The sequence below is a fragment of the Rana temporaria genome, chromosome 5 (genome assembly GCF_905171775.1).
Source record: "Rana temporaria chromosome 5, aRanTem1.1, whole genome shotgun sequence".
In the NCBI taxonomy this organism is placed as follows: Eukaryota; Metazoa; Chordata; class Amphibia; order Anura; family Ranidae; genus Rana; species Rana temporaria.
In genome coordinates, this window is record NC_053493.1 from 367,870,466 (window position 1) to 367,896,318 (window position 25,853).

The 25,853-nt window shown below is 45.4% G+C and overlaps 1 protein-coding gene across 1 annotated transcript; it reads right to left on the bottom strand.

Moving 5' to 3' along the window:
- Positions 1–503: 503 nt before the first annotated feature.
- On the bottom strand, positions 504–19,285 carry ZNF706 (zinc finger protein 706). Its single transcript, XM_040354794.1, has 4 exons — positions 19,136–19,285; positions 9,440–9,576; positions 3,791–3,894; positions 504–742 (listed from the first exon to the last, which is right to left on the bottom strand). The coding sequence occupies exons 2-3, from the start codon at positions 9,572–9,574 to the stop codon at positions 3,799–3,801; spliced, it is 231 nt and encodes a 76-aa protein (XP_040210728.1). The 5' UTR covers positions 9,575–9,576; positions 19,136–19,285; the 3' UTR covers positions 504–742; positions 3,791–3,798.
- Between the last annotated feature and the right edge of the window lie 6,568 nt (positions 19,286–25,853).

The following is a 25,853-nucleotide window of genomic DNA, read 5'->3' on the forward strand; positions in this document are numbered from 1 at the left end:
TCCGCTTTAAGTACCAGTTGACAATTCTGCGATCACAGACATCACATGTAATTCGCACTGCACTGCTGTACAGATTACAGGAGACACCAATTCAGCCATACAGATCGAATGCTATGCAAATTCAGCCACACAGAGCATAATCGTACAGGACCGTTTTTTGTCTGCAACATAACCGGATGGCATGGGTGTTTACACCCATGTCATCTGATTCCTGTCCAAATTCACAGTTCGCACTGCGATATGCAAACTGATCTGGTGCGGCATTAACTTTGTGCAAACTACTGCGGGTGTCAATACAGAGGAGTGTGAACTGCCTGCGAGTTGTATGCGATGGGGGAACCAGCACTGGAATCGCACTGGTTCCCGCATCGCATATGTGTGAACTGGCACGGAATCACCCACCCAGACCAATTCGGTTTATTTTTTGGAGGATTTCACAATTCTCTCTCGCTTCCAAATATGGCATGAAGATCATCACTCATAAAAGGTTTTAAAGACAAGTGTAAAATCAAGGTACTACTTTTATTGAACAAAGTATACACATTATAGACATCAAATCAATATAATTACAACTGTAAAAATTTGGAGGTTGCCAAGCTTGAGATTTACAAATTGGTAAATAACTGTACATTTAGAGGTCTCTGTATGAATCCCTTTGAGGAAGCCACATAGAAATCTGGTTTTCTAAAGCCCCTTTTTTTCGAAAAACCACCAGTGAACAGTCGTACAATGAAGGAAATCCCTGAAAAAAGATAAATGCACCACCATCAGATCAATTGCATGAAATATAAAACAACAATGTTGTATTATAAAACATAGCTTAAAGTCCTTCTAACGTCAGCGTGCAAATGAGTAAAGTGGTAAAGGTTAGAACATCTTTATATTGGTCTTTGACCACACTGAAAAGATTCAATTTGTCCTGGTGATCTCTGCTGCTAAGGCAGAAAGACAATCCAAAATTGAGAATCACCAGAACAGGAAGATTGGGGAATCTGTTAAAAGGAGACACTTTTTGCAGCACCAACTGGCATGTCCATCACTTTGGTCAGTGAAGCCTGAGTGTCAGCATAGTGGCCAACAATGGCCACTCCTATATTTTCTCGTTGCAGCATTACAGGGGAAGCCAAGAATGGTTTGGGGTGAATGTTTAAAGTGTCACTAGACAAAAAAAAAAAAAAAAAACCCACACAAAATCAATAAATGGTGTATTACATTCTGTTCAAATTGAGTCACGGAGATTAGTTTTATGTATTCTGCAAAAATCCTGGTTGATCCTGCTGTTCTCCGTCTCCCCCTTCTGTTCATGTCCCCAAATCACCTAGAAATTTTGCAGAGCAGTGCGGCTCAGTTTTCAGCGAGTTTCTATGCTGAGCATTTCCTCCCCATCACATCTGAGCAGCCCATGTGATTATAAAGTCACACATGTGGGTGTATAAACAGTGATAAATGACAGCCCACTCCTTCCTCCATGTCCACTAACCAGCTAAACACAACGGAGGTGGGATATTACATGTAGATTGAGGGAGGATTCACCTTTCCTCTAATTAATTCGAAGACATGCTAAACACTGATATTACATTTTTATTCTGTATTTCAATGGCTTTTTTTTTTAATCACGTGACCAGCAGCAGAGGACTAGAAGCTCCCCCTGCTTAGGTTTCCCTGCAGACAGGTTGGGTAAGATCTGGGTCATGTGACAGCTATATATTGATTAGGGAAAAGGTACTTAGATTTATTTATTTTTAACTAAAATAATTATAGTGCCATCATTCACATACAGAAAGACGGGATAGTGTAAATTAAACAGTAGGGGTTATCTACTAAAACTGGATGGTGCAGATCTGGTGCAACTCTGCACAGAAACCAAATCAGCTTCCAGGTTTTATTATCAAAGCTGACTAATTGAATAAGCTGAAGTTAGAAGCCGATTGGTTACCATGCACAGTTGCACCAGATTTTGCACTCTCCATTTTTAGTAAACTAACCCCCACTGCATGTTTAGGATCACTGCAAGCTTATAAGTTTAAACATTGCATTTTAGCTACTGCAAGTCAATACCACACAAAGGGCATGAATGTGCCAACGTAAAGTACAGTTGTGCTCATAAGTTTACATACCCTGGCAGAATTTATGAGTTCTTGCCCATTTTTCAGAGAATATGAAGAACACAAAAACTTTTCTCTTTCACTCATGGTTAGTGTTTGGCTGAAGCCATTTGTTACCAGTCAACTGGGTTTAGTCTTTTTAAATCAAAACAGAAACTACCCAAATGACCCTGATCAAAAAAGTTTACATACTACAATTCTTATTACTGTGTATTGACCCCTTTAACATCAATGACAACTCCAAGTCTTTTGTGGTATTTGTGGATGAGGCAATTTATCTTCTCAGATGGTAAAGCTGCCCATTCCTCCTGGCCAAAAGCTTCCTGTAAAATCTTGGGCTGTCTTGCATGAACTGCACGTTTGAGATCTCCCCAGAGTGGCTCAATGATGCTGTAGCCAATGACAGGTCCACTTGGCCTTGTATTTTTTATCATTGTCATGTTGGAACGTCCAAGTACGTCCCATGCGCAGCTTCCTGGCTGATGAATGATAGAGATAGAGATAGAGATAGAGATAAAAATATTCTGCATTCATCTTGCCATCAATGTTGACCAAATTTCCTGTGCCTTTGTAGCTCACACATCCCCAAAACATCAGCGATCCACCTCCGTGTTTCACAGTAGGAATGGTGTACCTTTCATCATAGGCCTTGCTGACTGCTCTCCAAATGAAGCATTTATGGTTGTGGCCAAAAAGCAATATTTTGGTCTCATCACTCCACATGACTTTGTGCCAGAAGGTTTGAGGCTTGTCTCTGTGTTGTTTGGCGTATTATAAGTGGGATACTTTGTGGCATTTGCGTAGTAATGGCTTTCTTCTGGCAACTCGACCATGCAGCCCATCTTTCTTCAAGTGCCTCCTTATTGTGAATCTTGAAGCAGCCACACCACATGTTTTCAGAGAGTCCTGTATTTCACCTGAAGTTATTTGTGGGTTTTTTTTTTGCACCCTAAACAATTTTCCTGCCAGTTGTAATTGAAATTATAGTTGATCTACCCGACCGTGGTTTGGTTTCAACAGAACCTCTCATTTTCTACCTCTTGATTAGAGTTTGAACACTGCTGATTGGCATTTTCAATTCCTTGGATCTTTTTACAGGTATATCCCTTTCCTGTTTTATACAGTTCAACTACCTTTTCCCACAGATTCTTTGACAATTCTTTTGCTTTCCCCATGATTCAAAATCCAGAAACATCAGAGCAGCACTGGATGAAAGATGCAAGGGTCTGTCAGGAGTCCAGAAACGCATTGACCATAATTATACATACATACATACATACATACATACATACATACATACATACATACACACACACACACACACACATACACACTAATTACAAGCAAACCACTAATTACAAGCAAACCGATCACAGGAGAGGATGGTTACCTTTAATAGCTATTCAAACCCATTTGCGTGAACGTATGTGTATATTATCAGGCCAAAATCATCAGGGTATGTAAACTTTTGATCAGGATCATTTGGGTATTTTTTAAATCGCAGTGATAACAAAGTAAACACAGTTGATTGATAATAAATGGCTTCAGCCAAACACTAACCATGAGTGAAATACATTTTTTTGTCTTTGTGTTATTCATATTCTCTGAAAAATGGCCAAGAAATAAATTCTACCAGGGTATGTAAACTTATGAGCACAACTGTATGTTAGAATAACAATACATACCTTTCCATCTATGCCTCAACGTCAACCAGCTCTGGAGGCAGTGGCACTTTTGGATGTTTGCTCTCAAAGTGTTGTTTGAAGGTTTTGGGGTCTGGCATTTGTGTCTAATGTAAAAGAAAACAAAGCACGGATTTCAGAATGAAGGTAGAACTTAGCAAATTAAACAAATTTCTTAATACTTTAGCATTTTGTTTAAACATCAAGTGTTCCCATTTGTACAAGCTACAGTTGGCAATAAAATCCAAGCCATCAGAATCCACATTGGGATACACTGTAGAGGTTTATTTATTTACACACCTTTGTAGACAATTCTCAATTTTTTGTTGCTGCGACTTAAGTCACAGCAATTAAGACGGCACCTATTGAATATAATGCGTTTTGACATGTCGTGCAACCTAGTGTCGTACGCCGCAGCGAATCACATGAGAAGTCGCAGAAGAGTGACCCAGGGCTTACCCTGTTCAGCAGGGAAGGATGAACTGTAACTATAAAAGTTTAGCAGAGATCATTAGCATTTGTTGGAGTTTGGATCCAAGCTCATGCAGGCAAATTTGCATTTTTAAAAGTTAAACTATATATTACAGGTATACATAAGAATTTCAGATGGAGGACATTTGCCAAGTGTTCTGTATATACTGAAAAAATTCAGGTTGGTCTTGGGAGGAGCTGCAATTCAGATAGATATTATCCATCTATGAATATATATATGTTGTGCCCCCTTACTTTCAGTATGGGCACTACGCTAAAGTTAGTGGGGAATGGGAGAGTTACCTTGCTCCCATTCACTATTTGTTTAAATTTTGGGACTTCTGTCATACCAGAAATGTCCACTGGGTCAGTCTGTGGTCCAGGGATGCAATGCCATCCCTGGCCAGCAGTTAGCGCCAGAGGGGTTCTGGCAGAGTACGTTTCTCCAGCAGCCAATCAGAGGAGCTTTTTCCCTCACAGGGCATGCTGGAGAGGAGTATATCTGTGACAGGTGTCATGTGTTCTAAAATCTTCGCGGGGTCCCAGTTCCAGGTGCGGCATCCACCTTCAGGGTGCGCGCATCCATGGACCCCGCCGGCGTGGCCCACACTGCAGGCTAAACAAACCCTCATCCGGAGGTACAAGGGGACCCCAGTGACTTACTACAGCGTTTTAAATCGCAGGCAGATTTGCCGCAAATCTGCCTACAATTTGACAGCGCTAATGTGTGAATGACAAATTGCGGAACTTGCAATGGAGATGCCATTAATTTGAATGACATCTCAAATCATGGTGCGGGTCTGCCGGAATAATTTGTGTGGCAATCCGCATCAAGGGGAGCATGTCGCTCCAAAGTAGCAACTGGATTTTTTTTTTACGCGGATTTCAGCGAAAATTATCACGACAGACCCGCACCGTGGTTTGAGGTGTTATTCAAAGAGGGAAGAGGGCAATAAGGTGAGCTGCGGTATTAACCTTTATCGATGATCCAAAATTCCAATAGAAAAAGTGAATAAAAAACAGACAAAAACAAGAACATTAAAAATAGGGCAACGATCCACCCAAGGACTGGATGAGAAGGTATTACCTACTCTGCTGGCACATAGATTGATCCAGCATTAGGGAACCGCTGGTACTTCTCTTTTTATATTCAGTGTCGTGCACCGATTTGTCATTCACACATCAGCGCTGTCAAATTTGCCACAAATCTGCCCGGGATTTAAAATGCAGCAGCCTAAGGCTTCATACACAAAAGATGAGAATATCGAACGAATGATCATTTTTTTTATGCATGCTAGTCTCACATTGAAAAAAGGCATTACTAAACTGAAATTCTCATATTGCAGAACTCAACTTCTGAAGTAATGTGTTGTATTGCAATGTATTCTTTTGGTTCTAAGCATGTGTGGTCTTGGTCTTTCGATTTCTGATGAATACTGTACAGATCAAATGAAAATCGTACGATCTGGTATCAAACAAAATTTAGTGCTTGTTCCTTCAGATAATTTTGAATGAGCGGTCACGATTAGCTGTCAAAAGCTGTGCACCAACAATCAGATTATCGTATGATTGCTTTGAAAGCAGCATTTTTCATCCGATTTTGTGTACAAGGCAAAAAAAAAAAAAAAAAAAGTCTTGTACTGGTCTGCCATCACATCACCAATGCCTTATATACACACACTGGCCTCTTCTCCTCCACCCCCCCCCCTTTTTCCATGGTTGTTAAGGCATCTAGAATTTATTTTTGCCACTAAACATCACTGCACGTTAGCCTATGCACACATAGGAGTGCAGGGGCATGGAGGCCAAAAAAATAAATATAAACGCACAGCCAGCATGTCCAGAAATCGTGGAGTTTCGGTAGAAAAAAAGATGCATGTAAACACGCATTAACGGATTTCAATAGCCAGAATAAATATTCTGGCCAATGAAATTAACGCCAAAAGCACTTGACACACCTAAACGCGTTTGCAAGCATCAAGTGTTTTGTCTGCCAAAAACACTGCTGCCAGGAGGAAATGCATCTATGAAAGATGTCCTGTGTGTAATTGTAAATGACACCTACAAATGTGACCCACTTGGGGGAGAGAACAATGACAGGAAGCGCTCAAATATGCTTGCTAGGTGCTGTGATCATTACTGTTCTTACCCCCACATCTATTAACCCCTTCACATTTACATGTGTGGGGATATGAGATTATACAGATTTTTTATCCTCTTACTATTGGTAACAATTGGTCACGTTTTCAATTTGGATAACACAACAGATAACTATATGCAGTACTTTCCTAGTACCGCTTTAAAAGCTCTAAAAATCTAACTGTCAATGTACTGCACATTAGCCAACCCCCTGGACCCTTTGCACATTAGCCAACCCCCTGGACCCTTTGCACATTAGCCAACCCCCCTGGACCCTTTGCACATTAGCCAACCCCCCTGGACCCTTTGCACATTACATAATTCAGACCGGAAAAACTGCAGGTACTTTAAACTAAGTCGGCCAACTAGTTAGGTTGCCATGGTCCACATAAACATGCAACTACTGAGAGCTTTCCATTTCTCCTCGCTCTAAAGTGCTGCATACCATGGAATGTAAGAATAGTGTCTCTCAACACCCAATTCACTGCAGGCAGTTGCGACATTTGGGTGGAGAACTTTAGTGCTATGTCTACTTTCTGACATGAGTCATTCAATGTATACGTTCATATCTACAACACCAAAAGCAGACCTGCCCAAAATTGGGAAAGCACATCACTTGAATAATCGGCAACCTGCCAATCAGTATACATTCTACTGCAAATGCATAACATATCTTTGACTTCAGCACTCATTATCCCCCATCTCTGTTATTAGCTCCCTGTAGCTATAAAGTACCAGCATATAATGCAGCAGAGTACACCGCTTTAATCACTGCCATTTCTTCCAACAGCTTTAGTAACGTTGACTTAAATGTCACAGATCTCATCATGCAGTGTGTGGTAAGCAGCGTTAAGGTACTGTTAGCGCAGAATGCAGTCAGTAAGTCTTCTGTGCCCATTACCTCACCCATGTACATTGCCAAGCTCTCCATGGGGTTTAATGAATGCCAAGGGCACAGTCAGACTGCTGCAGTGTGGTGTAAAATGTCCATTGTTGTGTTCTGTTTGTGGCCGATGCAGATATTTAGAAAATGGGGCGGCCGATGCATGGTGGCGATTTTTGCGGCCGATATTTTAGGCAGATTTTTTTTGGCAGGTGCCACTGGCACGTGGTACTGATTGGCAGGTGGCACTGGATGGCAAAAGTTAGCACTGGCAAATGGCAATGCTGGCACCGGCAGGTTTCACAGCCGATAATGTAACGGTGTGAAACCTCTCTCTCTAGAGAGAGGTTCACAAATTCTGTGTGATGTCGGAGGTGGGCGGGCCCCCAGCAGCTATCCAGCCAAATGATCGGGCCGTTAAAGGGGCGGGCCACATACATGTAGCAGCCCCCAGATCCCATTGGCTGGTGTTGGATAGCTGGGTCCCGCCCACCCCGACATCCAACCTCAATAATGACAGCTCCTCTCTCTCTTTCTCCATAACGTTTCACACACACCATGGCGCTGCACTGCAGACAGTGTGGAGAAGGGAGAAGGAACCCCACGTTCCTCCTCCACACTCTGCTGGCACAGGTGCGGCCAGTGTTAAATATTGGCCTAATTTGGATAATAATCTATCTGGGTGAACTAGATGGACTTTGTCTTTTTTCAACCCAACTATGTAACACTGTGAAAAATATATATATAATTCCAATGCGCTACTGTGAGTAGACCAAAGTGTGAAAATAGTGTAAATAATATATTAAGCCGAGTCGAGACCGAGGATTATACTCACACAAGCCGGAGGCTATCAGACGCAAGGCGGTAATTTCAAAACGCCACGTCTGTACTTTGTTTTTTATACGCTATTTTGCTATTTAAGCACTGTGTGTGCCACTTGCTTTTTTAACCCTTAATAAATTCCTTTGGATGCTTAATCCTACTACACCATTGGAGGCTATTTTCTTCTCTCCCCACCCCACTGTTTTACCCACTGAACAATACAATTGAGAACATTATGGAGGTATGCAGCAGTTACTAGACATTGGAAACAAGTGACCCTAGGAGAAAGGTGACCGGAGATCCGGAGGACATCGGGAGACACACGCCCAGGAGAGCTTAATTGAACACAGCTGCTGGAACAACATACACTGACTGTCCCCAGAACAGGAACGATCGCAGACCCGGAGGGATATCCCTATATGCGCACATATAGCACCTTCATGGTAAGGGCACTACAAGACTAATGAGGATTGTTTCACTGCTACCTTCTACATAGATATCTTCTTTGGATGCATCTCACCATCTCTACCTATAGACTGTCCCATCAACACCACTGCTGCACTTTTTACACTTGTTCACTCACCTTTAAACCATCCTATATACACTTTGTTTATCAGTATATTATATTTATATATCTATGTGTTAGCTTTACAGAGCTTATGGACTTCTAGAGGACTGGACATCCTCTCTATGTATCACATCAGATTATATGCTTTTCTATAATCATTTTGTGGCACGTACTGCACTTTTTGAGCTTGGTCACTTTATCTTTTTGATTGTGGTTCATACATTCACATATACACCTTGGTTGCATTTTGCACATACCTGGAGCGCTTATCACTTTTTTACTCTTTTTATGTAACACTGTATACAATTTATAATCTCTGTGGTTCTATAACACAGAACATGGAAATACTTCAGGACTGTATCATGTGACAGGACCCCATAGTGCATCCAGTGCATAGCATATCCTGAACATGTAATGCCACACGGTTCTTTTTCTCTAGCCCTTGAATGGACATTCTTCTTGTGCTATAGAAATGCAACAGAAGCACAGACTGCAATTGTAACTGAGCTCCAACACTGCGCAACCTCACATTTTACATTGGTCTATATACTAGGATGGCATGGAAAAAAAGGGAGGTAAACTATACCACGGAAAGTACACAGTATAGTGAAATGGAACTTCAGAGTTCCCACTACTCGCCACATTTCCAAACAAGTAAAAAAAGAAAATAGTAGGCTATATGAAAATAAGGTTAGGATATAAGCAGTCACTGTCTGCTTTATGCCAGTAAAATGTTCTGCCAGGTCAGTGCTGAGGATTAAAGTCTTACCCGACAAACCAAACAGGTGTATACTAGAGCTACTTTAGCTGCGGCTTTCTGATCGTGTCCTTGTTTCTTCTTCATGTCTGCTTGTTTCTTGGCATTTTTCTGCTGCGATTGAATCTTCTGATGTCCTCGAGCCATATCTGCAATGTTACACAGTTTAATTAAACAGAAGCTGAGAAATCCCCACACCACAGCAGGTGCACCAAAACGTATTTACTGAAAAGGGGCTGAGAGGAGGTTATGCAATTTGTGAACACCTGCTGACTTCCATACACAAACCAAGATATGTTGGGTGTAAACGTATAGTCGGGTGGATGCACACAGTGCGGTAGGATAAGTTACAAATAAAAATGCAAACAGTTTACTTGTACCCTCCATCTTGTGACGGGAGGGGGGGGGGGGGGGTGAGAGTTCCTGCTTACGTATTTTTTCAGGCGTTTCAACACTTGTCACATGGCAAAAAAACTAATTTGCTAACCACAGTTGAGGTGCCAATAACAATGTCACTGCAAGTCCAATGCGCATTTGCAGTGCATTTCAAAAAAGCAACAAAACACATTTTTGGTATGCTTTGTTGTGCGTTCCAGAAACATCAAGTGTTAATGCAGCCTAATAAAGTTCAGCAGGAATAAATATTTAACTGCTTGTCCAGTGACACACACCAAACACCCCCTTCTGATTTTTTGGAATAAATGCTTTACTGATTAAACGAATATTGTACACAAAAAAAATTCCAGATTTGTCCATTCGGATAATGTCGCATGAACCTTCCATGACCGACTCTCGAAAACAGAGTACAAAATGATCGCTTCGTATTTTTTGTCCCTTTTTTGATCGTGTACTAGGCTTAAGAGCCGGTGCACACTACCACGACCTGGGGGGCGACTTGTGTCGCACAACATGTCAAATTACATGTTAGTCAATGAGAGCCGTCTTAATGCACACTACTGAAGTCGCTCCGACTTCAGCAAAGGTTCATGTACTACTTCAAGGCGACTTGCACCATAAATTTCAATGGAAGTCGCCTCCAAGTCGGATCCCCTGTCTTAACTAAAGCAACTTTCCAGGAAGAGAAACTATTTCTCAGGCAAACCCCTCCCTCCCAGAGCTGATTACTGTTTAATTGGCCACTGGCCAAGTCGGATGTCCTGGAGGCGACTTGAAGTCGCCTTGTAAGTGGCGCCGAGTCTCCTCGCAAAGTCGCACCCAGAGTCATGCGGCCCCTGTGTGAACCGGCTCTTACAGAAATTAGACACAATGTTTACATTGTGCTGTATCACTAGATTACAGAAGTCACTCTTCTAAAAAAAAAAAAAAAAAAAAAAAAAAAAAAACTTGTTTTCACTTACAAAAGCCAAAAAGTATATGTGTAGTAAAAAACATATGCCATGGACTGCACCATTCAGGAGATTGGAATGGTCATAAAAAGAGAAAAAAAATGAATTCTATCCATCTGTATATCATATCATCTCTCACACTACCCTGACTGTGGGGGAAATACTGTGTGGTCATGTTCAATAGAAATTATTCAGACGGTGCGGGAAAGGACAGGGAGTTAAGCCATATAACCAGGGAAAACAAAATCCTAAAATGATGAAGAAGATCTCCAGGCCAGAACAAGTTAAACAAGCAAATGTCTTTTTTTGCCTGCACAGAGATACCAAATGACTGCAGCTGTTTGTCCTATCAGAGGCTGCTCTGAAGTTACCAGCTGCTTCATCACCAGCAGTCAGAAAGCTTCTAGAAAGAACCCACCTTCATCACACATGGGCACCAAACCCCAGACGGGGGACAAGATTTTTTTTACAATACTTTTCACACAAACCATGAATAAAATAAATCAAATAAAATTCCTATTCACATCACATGCAGTCCAGTGCGTTTTTGTTCTGCATCAAAAATGCATGGAAAATAGGTTATATGTTTTCCAATGGCATAGTTCACATCAGTGCGGTCAGTTCCAGAAAAAAAAAAAATAATAATAAAAAAAAACGAACATGCTGCATTTTTCCTGCACTGAAACACATCAAAAACACACTGGACCCTAGTAAAGTGAAAAAAATAAAAAATGTGCCTGTAATGCATCCAGAAATGCATAAAAAAAACACGACAGAACACATCAAAAACGCATCTGAAACGGATCTGGAGTGCATCTTTTGTGGTGGAAACTGGCCCTTACAGTAAAAAGGCAAAGATAAACATGAAAGAAACCCTAAGAGCCCTTTCACACTGGTGTGGTTTTGCCGCGTTTTCGCGGTAAAAATAGCGATATTAAAACACTCGAAAAACGCGCATATATACATACATACACACACATACACACACACACACACACACACACACACACCACTAGTGCTAATAAACGCTATTAAAAAAACATAAAAAAAAAAAAAAGCTACTGCCGTTTTTATAACATTTTAGCATCCAGTGTGCATGGTGCCCAAGGCCTCATGCTCACTGGACGTTAAAATAACGTTAAAAAAAACGCCAGCAGCTTTGCAGTGAGATTTTCAAGTTTTTTCAATGTTTTTGCAATAGCATCCACATTTTTTTTTTTTGAAAGATCAAAGACGTAAAAAAAGAAAAAAAAAAAACACGCTGGGGAGCAAAGTTTTTGAGCATTTATCAGTTAGAGCGTTTTTACAGCTGAAAAACGTCTTTCAGAACCTGCTAGTTTTGGGTTTTTTTTTACTGCTCAAAAACGCCACTGCCCAAAACTGCTGATAACAGCCATGTATGTATGTATGTATGTATGTATGTATGTATGTATGTATGTATAGTATGTATGTATGTATGTATAGTATGTATGTATGTATGTATGTATGTATGTATGTATGTATGTATGTATGTATGTACACATAGGCTGTTAACATGGAGAGTTTAATGACGGTAGAAAAAAAAAAATGTCTACTGCCAAAAACAGCCGCTGTAAAAATGTCAAAGGCATTAACCTTCACTGCAGAAATAAAGGGGAAAATTCTGCCCTGCATATGAAAAGAATTCTGGGTCTACCAGTTGTGCAAGAAAGTTAGACAACATGCATAACACTGTTTATGTAACAAACTACACAATACAAGTTACCGGGTAGCCTGCAGTAAAAAAAAAAAAAAAAAAAAAACGCACGCACTATGTGCATTCCTTTCCAATAGAAAGGACAGGAGGAAAAAAAATTCTCTAGAACAACAGTCAACTTCGTTTAAAGCACTAATTCCCCTTCACACGGGGCGGATTTGCTGGGTGGACCAGGCAGACGACAGGTCCGTCTCCACTTACTGTGCAAGGACAGACCTGTTGGAGCCCCGCTGTTCTCTAGATCGGATGAAAATGGACAGCCTGTCCCGTTTTGATCCAATCGATGGATGGTGAACACATCTCTATCCATCTGTTTTGAGCAGATCTTATGGCAGGCAGGGGCCAGTGGACACATCTCCGCTGACATCCATCTGCCCATAGAAGTCAATGTTGCCCTCTCGGATCTGCCTGAAAAAAGGACAGGCGGATCGTGTGAAAGGGGCCCAACAGACTACCACTTGGAACAAGAAACTCTCTATCCTGGATAATCTCAAGGTAGAAAGATTAGGAACATCAACTTGCAGGAGGCTGAAGACCATCAACAGTACAAGCATCAAAAACACAAACGGACACTGGACTGTAAAAGTAGCCATGAAAACGTGAGCTGCCAAAACTTAGAACACACAAGATACAAACTTAAACAGAGCTCCACTCAAAAGGAGGAAGCTCCACCTGTTCGCATCACCCCCCCCCCCCCCACACACACACATTTGGGGGCCAAAACCAGGTACTCAGTCCTGGTCATACATTATACAAATTTCCTTTAGATTTACCATAAAGGAGAAGTCCAGGCTGGGCTTTTCCCAAGAGTCACAGGAGTGCAATCAATTTTGCACTTCTGTGACCCAGTTTCAGCAGAGAGCAGGCTCTCTCCGCTGACGTCACACAGATCAGTCCAGGCACCGCATCATCCTGACGTCTGGACTGATGGCCTTCTCAGCCTCCCAGAGAGCCGCTGAGATGGCCGCTCCTCACGCCTTCACGCTCGCTGGAGCATCACTCTGCTCGGGGAGCCGAGAGAACCAAGTCATCGGCAGTGTTCGGTGGCTTGGTTCTCAGTGCAGAGATGCCGGTGTCCTATCATTATGGGTCCCTTATTAGATAGTGCCCGAACTGGACTGCGCAATCGGAGATCACGGAAATCTCAGAGAATGAACATCTGTTCCATCAGCTGTAGTTGGAGCATGCGCAGTTAACACGCTGCTTGCTCCCGATGCTTAACAGATGGGGGACCCATGAAGATAGAACAGCGCTGCTCGTGCTCAAATACAGCAAGGGGCGGATGTTTTGTTCCTAAGGGGTGGATGTTTTGTTCCTAAGGGGCGGGTGTATTATGCTTATCCACGCCGCTCGCTAATAGAACAGCGCTGGCCGAGCATTTCAGAAAAGCACCCGCCCCTTTGAGGCTGGACATCATAAATTGCTTCTATTCAGTGAGCGCGGCCTCTTATCATATCTGCCCTTTGATAAAACCATCCGCCCCTTGCTGTATTGAGTGAGCGCGGCAAGAGCTGCTCTATCAGCGAGTGGTGTGGATAAGCACAATACACCTGCCCCTTAGAAAAAATATCCGCCCCTTCCTGTATTTGAGCGCAGGCAGCGCTGTTCTATTTTGATGGGTCCCCCAAGTGTTTAGGTATGACCTCATATGCTTTTGTTAATCTAAAAAAGGAAAAATTGTAGAATGTATGGCCAGCTTTAGATCGCCGATATACGGCATTTCTGGCCTCTCCTCCTTCCCCCTGCTGCCTTCTAGGAGAATTGGGTCCCAGAAAGCAGCAGATTGTGGCATGAATTTGACGCATCACTTTCACCGGCAAACTGTTGACACTACTTTACTGAATGTTTACTTTCCAGTGTAGGGAGCTCCTAAAGTGCATCTCTGGTCAAAATCTAAAATCATATTAATTTCCACATTGTATTCCAATGATTTGCAGCCTACTCCTATTAATCTGAATGATCTTGAAGTTTGTAAACCCTGCACATTTAACTCAAGGAATTCTGTGACACATAGTCACTGCCGTGAGCCCGCCTTCTAACTACAGAGGAGCTGAGAGGGGGCGTGTGTCAGGAGGTGAAGTCAGTACAGGAAGCACTCCTTTCAGGCAGAAAAGTACCATGGGATATATAGTCATTACAAATGGAAAGTAAACAGCAGAGGAGAAGCTGCAAAGCATGCAGAGAGGTGTGGAAAGAGACGGCCAGCAGATAGGCATTAAACAACATTAAAGGAGTCATTTCAAGCAATCTTTTTTTATCCAATATAAAAGACCACTTTGTGTTGCCATTACAATGAAAAAAAAAAAAAAAAAAAAAAAAAAAAAAGGGGAGGTGTTTGCTGTGATCATAGCTCTCCTTTAAAATGTATCCACACACAGTGTAAATATTTACCAATTCAGCAGAAATTAACCACTTGCTTACTGGGCACATATATCCCCCTCCTGCCCAGGTGAAATTTCAGCTTCCGGCACTGCGTCGCTTTAACTGACAATTGCGCAGTTGTGCGACATGGCTCCCAAACAAAATTTACGTCCTTTTTCCCCCACAAATAGGGCTTTCTTTTGGTGGTATTTGATCACCTCTGCGGTTTTTATTTTTTGCGCTATAAAAGAAAAAAGAGCGACAATTTTGAAAAAAAATAAATAATATTTTTTACTTGTTGCTATAATAAATAGCCCATTTTTTAAAAAAAAAAATATTTGTTTTCCTCAGTCTAGGCCGATACGTATTCTTCCAATTTTTTTTTTTTTTACCAAAAATATCGCAATAAGCGACTGGTTTGCGCAAAAGTTATAGCGCCTACAAAATAGGGGACAGAATTATTTTTGTTTTACTAGTAATGGCAGCGATCTGCGATTTTTATTGGGACTGAGACATTATGGCGGACACATCGGACACTTTTGACACATTTTTGGCACCATTCACATTTATACTGCGATCAGTGCTATAAATATGCACCAATTACTGTATAAATGTGATTGGCAGGGAAGGAGTTAACACTAAGGGGCGAGGAAGGGGTTAAATGTGTACCCTACATAGTGTTTCTAACTGTGGGGGAAGGGGACTGACTGGGGGAGGTGACCGATCTGTGTCCCTATGTACAAGAGACACAGCATCGGTCTCCTCTCTCCCTCACAGGACATGGATCTGTGTTGTTTACACGCACAGATCCACGTCCTTGTCTGTGTAACCGGCAAAGGATATCACGGCCGCCAGGCACGCACATCGGCATCTCAGTGATGGCGCTCGCGCGTCCCCCAGTGGCCGTATATAGACGGCCTCCCGGCAATTGGGATCCACTCTGCGGCCGTACGGCCGGCAGCAAGTGGTTAAAATCCAAAATAAAAAAAACACACCATTGGCTTGAACTGACTTAATCCAATCCGGTACAGTTCAGGCACTCAGGCAGCCACTGGAGCTGCAGCTGAATGTGATAGCCAGTGGGGGAGATTCCACCATGTATACTTTTAGACACTTACGTAAAATCTAAGTGTATGGCTAGACTTAGGCACCATGCTCACAAACTTTGGAGATCTGTTATAACTAAAACTATTAGGCATAGTACACAATTAAAGCAAAGTTCCACCCAAAGGTGGAAGCTCCGCTGATCTGCTTCCTCCCCCCTTCCAGGAGACCAGGCGTTGTCCCTTGAAGATCAGGCCCCCTCCTCCTCCTTCCTCTGCTGTTGGGCCAGTTAGAAAGTGCAGCACGCCTCGCACATGCGCCACAAATGTCGGCGGCAGCACCCGAGAGCCAATCCGAATGTCAACTGGGGTGCTGACATCATGGGATCCCTGGACAGGTAAGTGTCCTAATATTAAAAAAAGTCAGAAGCTTTAGTATTCTCTCACAGGATGTGAGGATGGCAATGTAATAAAGAAATAAAACAGATACAGGGACTGCTGAGGACCATCACTGTTTGATTATCCAGCATGTATGAATATCTGTGGACTGAGCGACTGCTTCTGCACTACTAGAACAGGGATTGATGATGTCACTGGAATGTCTTTGGATACAATGTGTACAAGATGGACACCTTCATCCTCTTCATATGATATGCAGGTTGGGATGAAAGAAAAGAAGCTGGGATAGCCGCACTCCAAAAAAACTCCGCCTTTAATTAAAAATCACAAAACGCATGCTTTTCTTTTGTTGTGCTGTTTTTTGCTGTGGCATGCGTTTTGTGATTTTTAATTAAAGGAGGAGTTTTTTTGGAGTGCGGCTATCCCAGCTTCTTTTCTTTCATCCCAACCTGCATTTTGATTGCACTGCCTGCACCCTAGACTCGGATTACAGGAAATAGATCACCTGGTTTTCTTTGAGCGGTTACCCACTTTCTCTCTTCATACAATACAATGTGTATACGAGGACACCTTCACCCTCTTCATACGATACAATGTGTATATGAGGACACCTTCATCCTCTTCATACAATACAATGTGTATATGAGGACACCCAGAGTCATGTCCAGAACTAAAGAACATAAGACCCCATTCACATCTAGGCGTTTTTACGCCTGTAGCGCTACGCCTCTGCCGCCAGAGGGCTGGAAATACATGTCCCTCTATGGAGATGGTTCACATCTCCACGCCGAACGCCGGACGCCTGTCGCCTGCGGCGTGAAAAAAGGTCCCGGACCTTTTTTTCAGGCGTCTTCAAGCGTTCGGCTAGGAGATGGCAATCATCTCCATAGAGGGGGTCATCTTGGGACACATCTAGGCGGACAATACCCGCGTTTTGTCGCCGCAAATCGCGGTACAAAACGCCGCTATTTTTACCGCGATTTGCGGCGACAAAACGCCGCGATTTCGTCCGTCTAGATGTGAATGCAGCCTAAGTGGTAAAGCGGCTGTGAATGAGTAAAGAATACTGCAAGTCCATGAAAACACAGACGACTACTGGCATCAATCTGGTTTGTTTTTCCATTCAAAATAAAATGTTGATAGAGCCTCCCACCCCACCAAAAAAAAAAAACACACATATTAAAAAGCAGTCTCAGATCCTAGAACCTGATGTCAAATGAAAATGCAAATTAATTAACTGAAGAGGTTAAACGCAACATGGCTGTGGAGTGCACTGCTACCAAAGGAACCAACTACTCACTGAACCGTGATCATGGATCACACAGTACTCTCCCTCTCTGATTGGAGATCACGCAGACCCCGCCCCCCCGATTGGAGGAGATCACGCAGACCCCGCCCCCCCGATTGGAGGAGATCACGCAGACCCCGCCCCCCCGATTGGGGGAGATCACGCAGCCCCCCCCCCGATTGGAGGAGATCACGCAGCCCCCCCCCCCGATTGGAGGAGATCACGCAGCTCGCCCCCCCCCCGATTGGAGATCACGCAGCTCGCCGCCCCCCCCCCCCGATTGGAGGAGATCACGCAGCTCGCCCCCCCCCCCCCGATTGGAGGAGATCACGCAGCTCGCCGCCCCCCCCCCCCGATTGGAGGAGATCACGCAGCTCGCCGCCCCCCCCCCGATTGGAGGAGATCACGCAGCTCGCCGCCCCCCCCCCCGATTGGAGGAGATCACGCAGCTCGCCCCCCCCCCCCCGATTGGAGGAGATCACGCAGCTCGCCCCCCCCCCCCCGATTGGAGGAGATCACGCAGCTCGCCCCCCCCCCCCCCCGATTGGAGGAGATCACGCAGCTCGCCCCCCCCCCGATTGGAGGAGATCACGCAGCTCGCCCCCCCCCCGATTGGAGGAGATCACGCAGCTCGCCCCCCCCCCCGATTGGAGGAGATCACGCAGCTCCCCCCCCCCCCCGATTGGAGGAGATCACGCAGCTCCCCCCCCCCCCGATTGGAGGAGATCACGCAGCTCCCCCCCCCCCCGATTGGAGGAGATCAAGCAGCTCTCCCTCTCCGATTGGGGATCATGCAGCTCTCCCTCTCTCTGATTGGAGATCACACAGCTCTCCCTCTCTCTCTGATTGGAGATCACACAGCTCTCCCTCTCTCTCTGATTGGAGATCACACAGCTCTCCCTCTCTCTCTGATTGGAGATCACACAGCTCTCCCTCTCAGATTGGAGATCACGCAGCTCTCCCTCTCAGATTGGAGATCACGCAGCTCTCCCTCTCTCTGATTGGAGATCACGCAGCTCTCCCTCTCTCTGATTGGAGATCACGCAGCTCTCCCTCTCTCTGATTGGAGATCACGCAGCTCTCCCTCTCTCTGATTGGAGATCACGCAGCTCTCCCTCTCTCTGATTGGAGATCACGCAGCTCTCCCTCTCTCTGATTGGAGATCTGGTCAGACATAGCTCAGTCTATGCAGTCAGTGTGGAAGTAGAAGAATGCACACAGCCAGGAATCCTCCCAGTCATCTCATTACTATCACAGTACATTATACAGGGATGGGGGGGGGGGTTCTGTGGGATTGTATTGCCCCCACATGAGTGATATTACCAGGACCCCCTCCTCTGTGTCCCCGGAGCCCCCCCTCGGGTGAGATAGAAGCTCACATCCCCGGCAGACCGCGCTCTTCCCACACAAGGACATGACGAAGTCCGGGGCCGCTCATGGCGGTGTGAAGGAAGAGCTCTCCTCACCATATGCCGGCTCCTCACTCCTTATACCACCCCTCAGACTCTTCATCCCACCGCCACCCTCCCCGCTCACCTCTCTCAGGCGGGCTCCGGCGGGCCGGACAGACGGTACACGGCTAACCCTCTACTACAGCTGGGAACACACAAGGAGGAGGCGGGCGGCTGAACCGCTTGTATCCGGACCTGCGCCACCACTATCCCCTCCTACTGGGCCTCAAAGAGCACATTGCGCAAGCGCGCTGCACACGGTCGTATCCAGAGAAAAACGGAGATAGGCGGAGCTACAGCGATTCGCACTCACAAGAGCCGCCGACCAATAGAAAAGTCGAGCCGTGATGTAAAGGGTTGGGGGTGGGCGTAGTTGCGCGGATTAGGCGGGCTGAGCCTTCTGCGGCATTAGTTCGGTGTCCTCGTGTGCTCCCGCTCCGGTCTGTGTGCTCAGTCACCTCACTGCAACATGAGTAAAGCCGGGACACCCACAAAATAGAACAAAGACCATATATATCTATGTGTATATACCGGGACACCCCACACCGGAGAACAGAGACCATATATATCTATGTGTATATACCGGGACACCCCACACCGGAGAACAGAGACCACATATATCTATGTATATACCGGGACACCCCACAAAGGAGAACAGAGACCATATATATCTATGTGTATATACCGGGACACCCCACACCGGAGAACAGAGACCATATATATCTATGTGTATATACCGGGACACCCCACACCGGAGAACAGAGACCACATATATCTATGTATATACCGGGACACCCCACACCGGAGAACAGAGACCATATATATCTATGTATATACCGGGACACCCCACACAGGAGAACAGAGACCACATATATCTATGTATATACCGGGACACCCCACACCGGAGAACAGAGACCACATATATCTATGTATATATACCGGGACACCCCACACCGGAGAACAGAGACCACATATATCTATGTATATATACCGGGACACCCCACACAGGAGAACAGAGACCACATATATCTATGTATATACCGGGACACCCCACACAGGAGAACAGAGACCACATATATCTATGTATATATACCGGGACACCCCACACCGGAGAACAGAGACCACATATATCTATGTATATATACCGGGACACCCCACACCGGAGAACAGAGACCACATATATCTATGTATATATACCGGGACACCCCACAAAGGAGAACAGAGACCACATATATCTATGTATATACCGGGACACCCTACACCGGAGAACAGAGACCATATATATCTATGTATATATACCGGGACACCCCACACCGGAGAACAGAGACCATATATATCTATGTATATACCGGGACACCCCACACCGGAGAACAGAGACCATATATATCTATGTGTATATACCGGGACACCCCACACCGGAGAACAGAGACCACATATATCTATGTATATATACCGGGACACCCCACACCGGAGAACAGAGACCATATATATCTATGTGTATATACCGGGACACACCGGAGAACAGAGACCACATATATCTATGTATATACCGGGACACCCCACACAGGAGAACAGAGACCACATATATCTATGTGTATATACCGGGACACCCCACACCGGAGAACAGAGACCATATATATCTATGTATATACTGGGACACCCCACACAGGAGAACAGAGACCACATATATCTATGTATATACCGGGACACCCCACACCAGAGAACAGAGACCATATATATCTATGTGTATATACCGGGACACCCCACACCGGAGAACAGAGACCATATATATCTATGTATATACCGGGACACCCCACACAGGAGAACAGAGACCATATATATCTATGTATATACCGGGACACCCCACACCGGAGAACAGAGACCACATATATCTATGTGTATATATCGGGACACCCCACACAGGAGAACAGAGACCACATATATCTATGTATATACCGGGACACCCCTCACCGGAGAACAGAGACCATATATATCTATGTATATATACCGGGACACCCCACACCGGAGAACAGAGACCATATATATCTATGTATATACCGGGACACACCGGAGAACAGAGACCACATATATCTATGTGTATATACCGGGACACCCCACACCGGGGAACAGAGACCATATATATCTATGTATATACCGGGACACCCCACACCGGGGAACAGAGACCATATATATCTATGTATATACCGGGACACCCCACAAAGGAGAACAAAGACCATATATATCTATGTGTATATACCGGGACACCCCACACCGGAGAACAGAGACCACATATATCTATGTATATACCGGGACACCCCACACCGGAGAACAGAGACCACATATATCTATGTATATACCGGGACACCCCACACCGGAGAACAGAGACCATATATATCTATGTATATATACCGGGACACCCCACACCGGAGAACAGAGACCACATATATCTATGTATATATACTGGGACACCCCACATAGGAGAACAGAGACCACATATATCTATGTATATACCGGGACACCCCACACAGGAGAGCAGAGACCATATATATCTATGTATATACCGGGACACCCCACACCGGAGAACAGAGACCATATATATCTATGCATATACTGGGACACCCCACACCGGAGAACAGAGACCACATATATCTATGCATATACCGGGACACCCCACACCGGAGAACAGAGACCATATATATCTATGCATATACCGGGACACACCGGAGAATAGAGACTATATATATATCTATGTATATACCGGGACACCCCACACCGGAGAACAGAGACCACATATATCTATGTATATACCGGGACACCCCACACCGGAGAACAGAGACCACATATATCTATGTATATACCGGGACACCCCACACAGGAGAGCAGAGACCATATATATCTATGTATATACCGGGACACCCCACACAGGAGAACAGAGACCACATATATCTATGCATATACCGGGACACCCCACACCGGAGAACAGAGACCATATATATCTATGCATATACCGGGACACCCCACACAGGAGAGCAGAGACCATATATATCTATGTATATACCGGGACACCCCACACCGGAGAACAGAGACCACATATATCTATGTATATACCGGGACACCCCACACAGGAGAACAGAGACCATATATATCTATGTATATACCGGGACACCCCACACCGGAGAACAGAGACCACATATATCTATGTATATACCGGGACACACCGGAGAACAGAGACCACCTATATGTATATACTGGGACACCCCACTCCGGAGAACAGAGACCACATATATCTATGTATATACCGGGACACCCCACACCGGAGAACAGAGACCACATATATCTATGTATATACCGGGACACCCCACACCGGAGAACAGAGACCATATATATCTATGTATATACCGGGACACACCGGAGAACAGAGACCACCTATATGTATATACTGGGACACCCCACTCCGGAGAACAGAGACCACATATATCTATGTATATACCGGGACACCCCACACCGGAGAACAGAGACCATATATATCTATGTATATACCAGGACACACCGGAGAACAGAGACCATATATATCTATGTGTATATACCGGGACACCCCACACCGGAGAACAGAGACCACATATATCTATGTGTATATACCGGGACACCCCACACAGGAGAACAGAGACCATATATATCGATGTATATACCGGGACACCCCACACCGGAGAACAGACCACATATATCTATGTGTATATACCGGGACACCCCACACGGGAGAACAGAGACCACATATATCTATGTATATACCGGGACACCCACAAAATAGAACAGAGACCATATATATCTATGTATATACTGGGACACCCCACACCGGGGAACAGAGACCATATATATCTATGGATATATCGGGACTGCCCACACCGGAGAACTGACCATATACATCTATGTGTATATATATATATATATATATATATATATACCGGGACACCCCACACCGGAAAACAGAGACTATATATATCTATGTATATATACCGGGACTCCCCACACCAGTAAACAGAGACCATATATATCTATGTCAGGGGTTGACAAATTTGCTTGGAATCTAGGAGCCAGCTAAAAAAGTTAGGAGCCAGAAAACGCACCCCGTCCCGACGAGCTTGCGCGCAGAAGCGAACACATACGTGAGCAGCGACCGCATATGTAAACGGTGTTCAAACCACACATGTGAGGTATCACCGCGATTGGTAGAGCGAGAGCAATAATTCTAGCCCTAGACCTCCTCTAACTCAAAACATGCAACCTGTAGAGTTTTTTTAAACGTCGCCTATGGAGATTTTAAAGGGTAAAAGTTTGTCGTCATTTCACGAGCGGACGTAATTTTGAAGCGTGACATGTTGGGTATGAATTTACTCGGCGTAACATTATCTTTCATAATATTAAAAAAAATGGGGATAATTTTACTGTTGTCTTATTTTTTAATTAAAAAAAGTGTAATTTTTTTCCCCAAAAAAGTGCGCTTGCAAGACCGCTGCGCAAATACGGCATGACAGAAAGTATTGCAACGATCGCCATTTTATTCTCTAGGGTGTTAGAATAAAAAATATATATAATGTTTGGGGGTTCTAATTAGAGGGAAGAAGATGGCAGTGAAAATAGTGAAAAATGACATTAGAATTGCTGTTTAACTTGTAATGCTTAACTTGTAATACCAACGGCCACCACCAGATGGCGCCAGCTTACACATCTGGTGGTAATAACTTGTAATACCAACGGCTCACCACCAGATGGTGCCAGCTCACAAAAAAAAAAAATTTTTTTTTTTTTGCCCCCCCTTCCAAGCCAAGTCGCCAGGACCCTATTTCTAGTCGCCATGGCGACCTGGCGCCCGGGATTTGTCGACCCCTGATCTATGTATATACCGGGACACCTCGCACAGGAGAACAGAGACCATATATATCTATGTATATACCGGGACACCTCGCACAGGAGAACAGAGACCATATATATCTATGTATATATACCGGGACACCCCACACAGGAGAACAGAGACCATATATATCTATGTATATACTGGGACACCCCACACCGAGGAACAGAGACCATATATATCTATGTATATACCGGGACACCCCACACAGCAGAACAGTGACTATATATATCTATGTATATACTGGGACACCCTACACCGGAGAACAGAGACCATATATATCTATGTGTATTAGGGTTGTCCCGATACCACTTTTTTAGGACTGAGTACAAGTACCGATACTTTTTTTTCAAGTAGTCGCCGATACCGAATACGATACTTTTTTTTAAATGTGTCCCCAAATGCAGCGATGTCCCCCCACATATGCAGCCATTGTCTCCCCCCATGCAGCCATTGTCACCCCCCATGCAGCCATTGTCACCCCCCATGCAGCCATTGTCACCCCCCATGCAGCAATGTATCCCCCCATCCAGCCATTGTCACCCCCCATCCAGCAATGTATTCCCCCATGCAGCCATTGTCACCCCCCATGCAGCCATTGTCACCCCCCATCCAGCCATTGTCTCCCCCCATCCAGCGTCTCCCCCCATGCAGCCATTGTCACCCCCCATGCAGCCATTGTCACCCCCCATGCAGCAATGTATCCCCCCATCCAGCCATTGTCACCCCCCATCCAGCAATGTATTCCCCCATGCAGCCATTGTCACCCCCCATGCAGCCATTGTCACCCCCCATGCAGCCATTGTCCCCCCCCATCCAGCCATAGTCTCCCCCCATCCAGCCATTGTCTCCCCCCATCCAGCGTCTCCCCCCATGCAGCCATTGTCACCCCCCATCCAGCCATTGTCACCCCCCATCCAGCGTCTCCCCCCATGCAGCCATTGTCACCCCCCATCCAGCCATTGTCACCCCCCATCCAGCCATTGTCACCCCCCATCCAGCGTCTCCCCCCATGCAGCCATTGTCACCCCCCATCCAGCGTCTCCCCCCATGCAGCCATTGTCACCCCCCATCCAGCCATTGTCACCCCCCATCCAGCCATTGTCACCCCCCATCCAGCGTCTCCCCCCATGCAGCCATTGTCACCCCCCCATCCAGCCATTGTCACCCCCCATCCAGCCATTGTCACCCCCCATCCAGCCATGTCTCCCCCCATGCAGCCATTGTCTCCCCCCATCCAGCGTCTCCCCCCATGCAGCCATTGTCTCCCCCATCCAGCGTCTCCCCCCATGCAGCCATTGTCTCCCCCCCCCTCCAGCGTCTCCCCCCCCCATGTATCCAGCGTCTCCCCCCATCCAGCGTCTCCCCCCATGCAGCCAGCGTCTCCCCCCATGTATCCAGCGTCTCCCCCCCATGTATCCAGCGTCTCCCCCCCATCCAGCGTCTCCCCCCCATGTATCCAGCGTCTCCCCCCCATGTATCCAGCGTCTCCCCCCCATGTATCCAGCGTCTCCCCCCATCCAGCGTCTCCCCCCCATGTATCCAGCGTCTCCCCCCATGCAGCCATGTCCCACTTACCTGCATCCCCGCTGCCGCCGACTGTCATACGCCGGGAACATTACAACTTTGAATCGCTGTAATGATTGGCGCTGCGTATAGACACTCCCCCTCGCTCGGGATTGGACAGTTCACCCGAGCGAGGGGGAGTGTCTATGCGCGGCACCAATCATTACAGCTATTCAAAGCTGTAATGTTCCCGGCGTATGACACAGTCGGCGGCAGCGGGGATGCGGCGAATGGCGGCGGGATGCGGCGTCACGGCGACGGCGGCGGTGGCGGGGGAGGGGGGGGGGAAGTATTCTATTTGGGTATCGGGGGTATTTGCGGGAGTACG

Bases quoted from the DNA above. Each gene is read 5' to 3' on its own strand.
- ZNF706 (XM_040354794.1), bottom strand. From the start codon at position 9,574: ATGGCTCGAGGACATCAGAAGATTCAATCGCAGCAGAAAAATGCCAAG. The intron at 3,895-9,439 runs GTAAGACTTTAA...CTTTTACATTAG, and splicing joins ACACCTGTTTGGTTTGTCGG to ACACAAATGCCAGACCCCAA.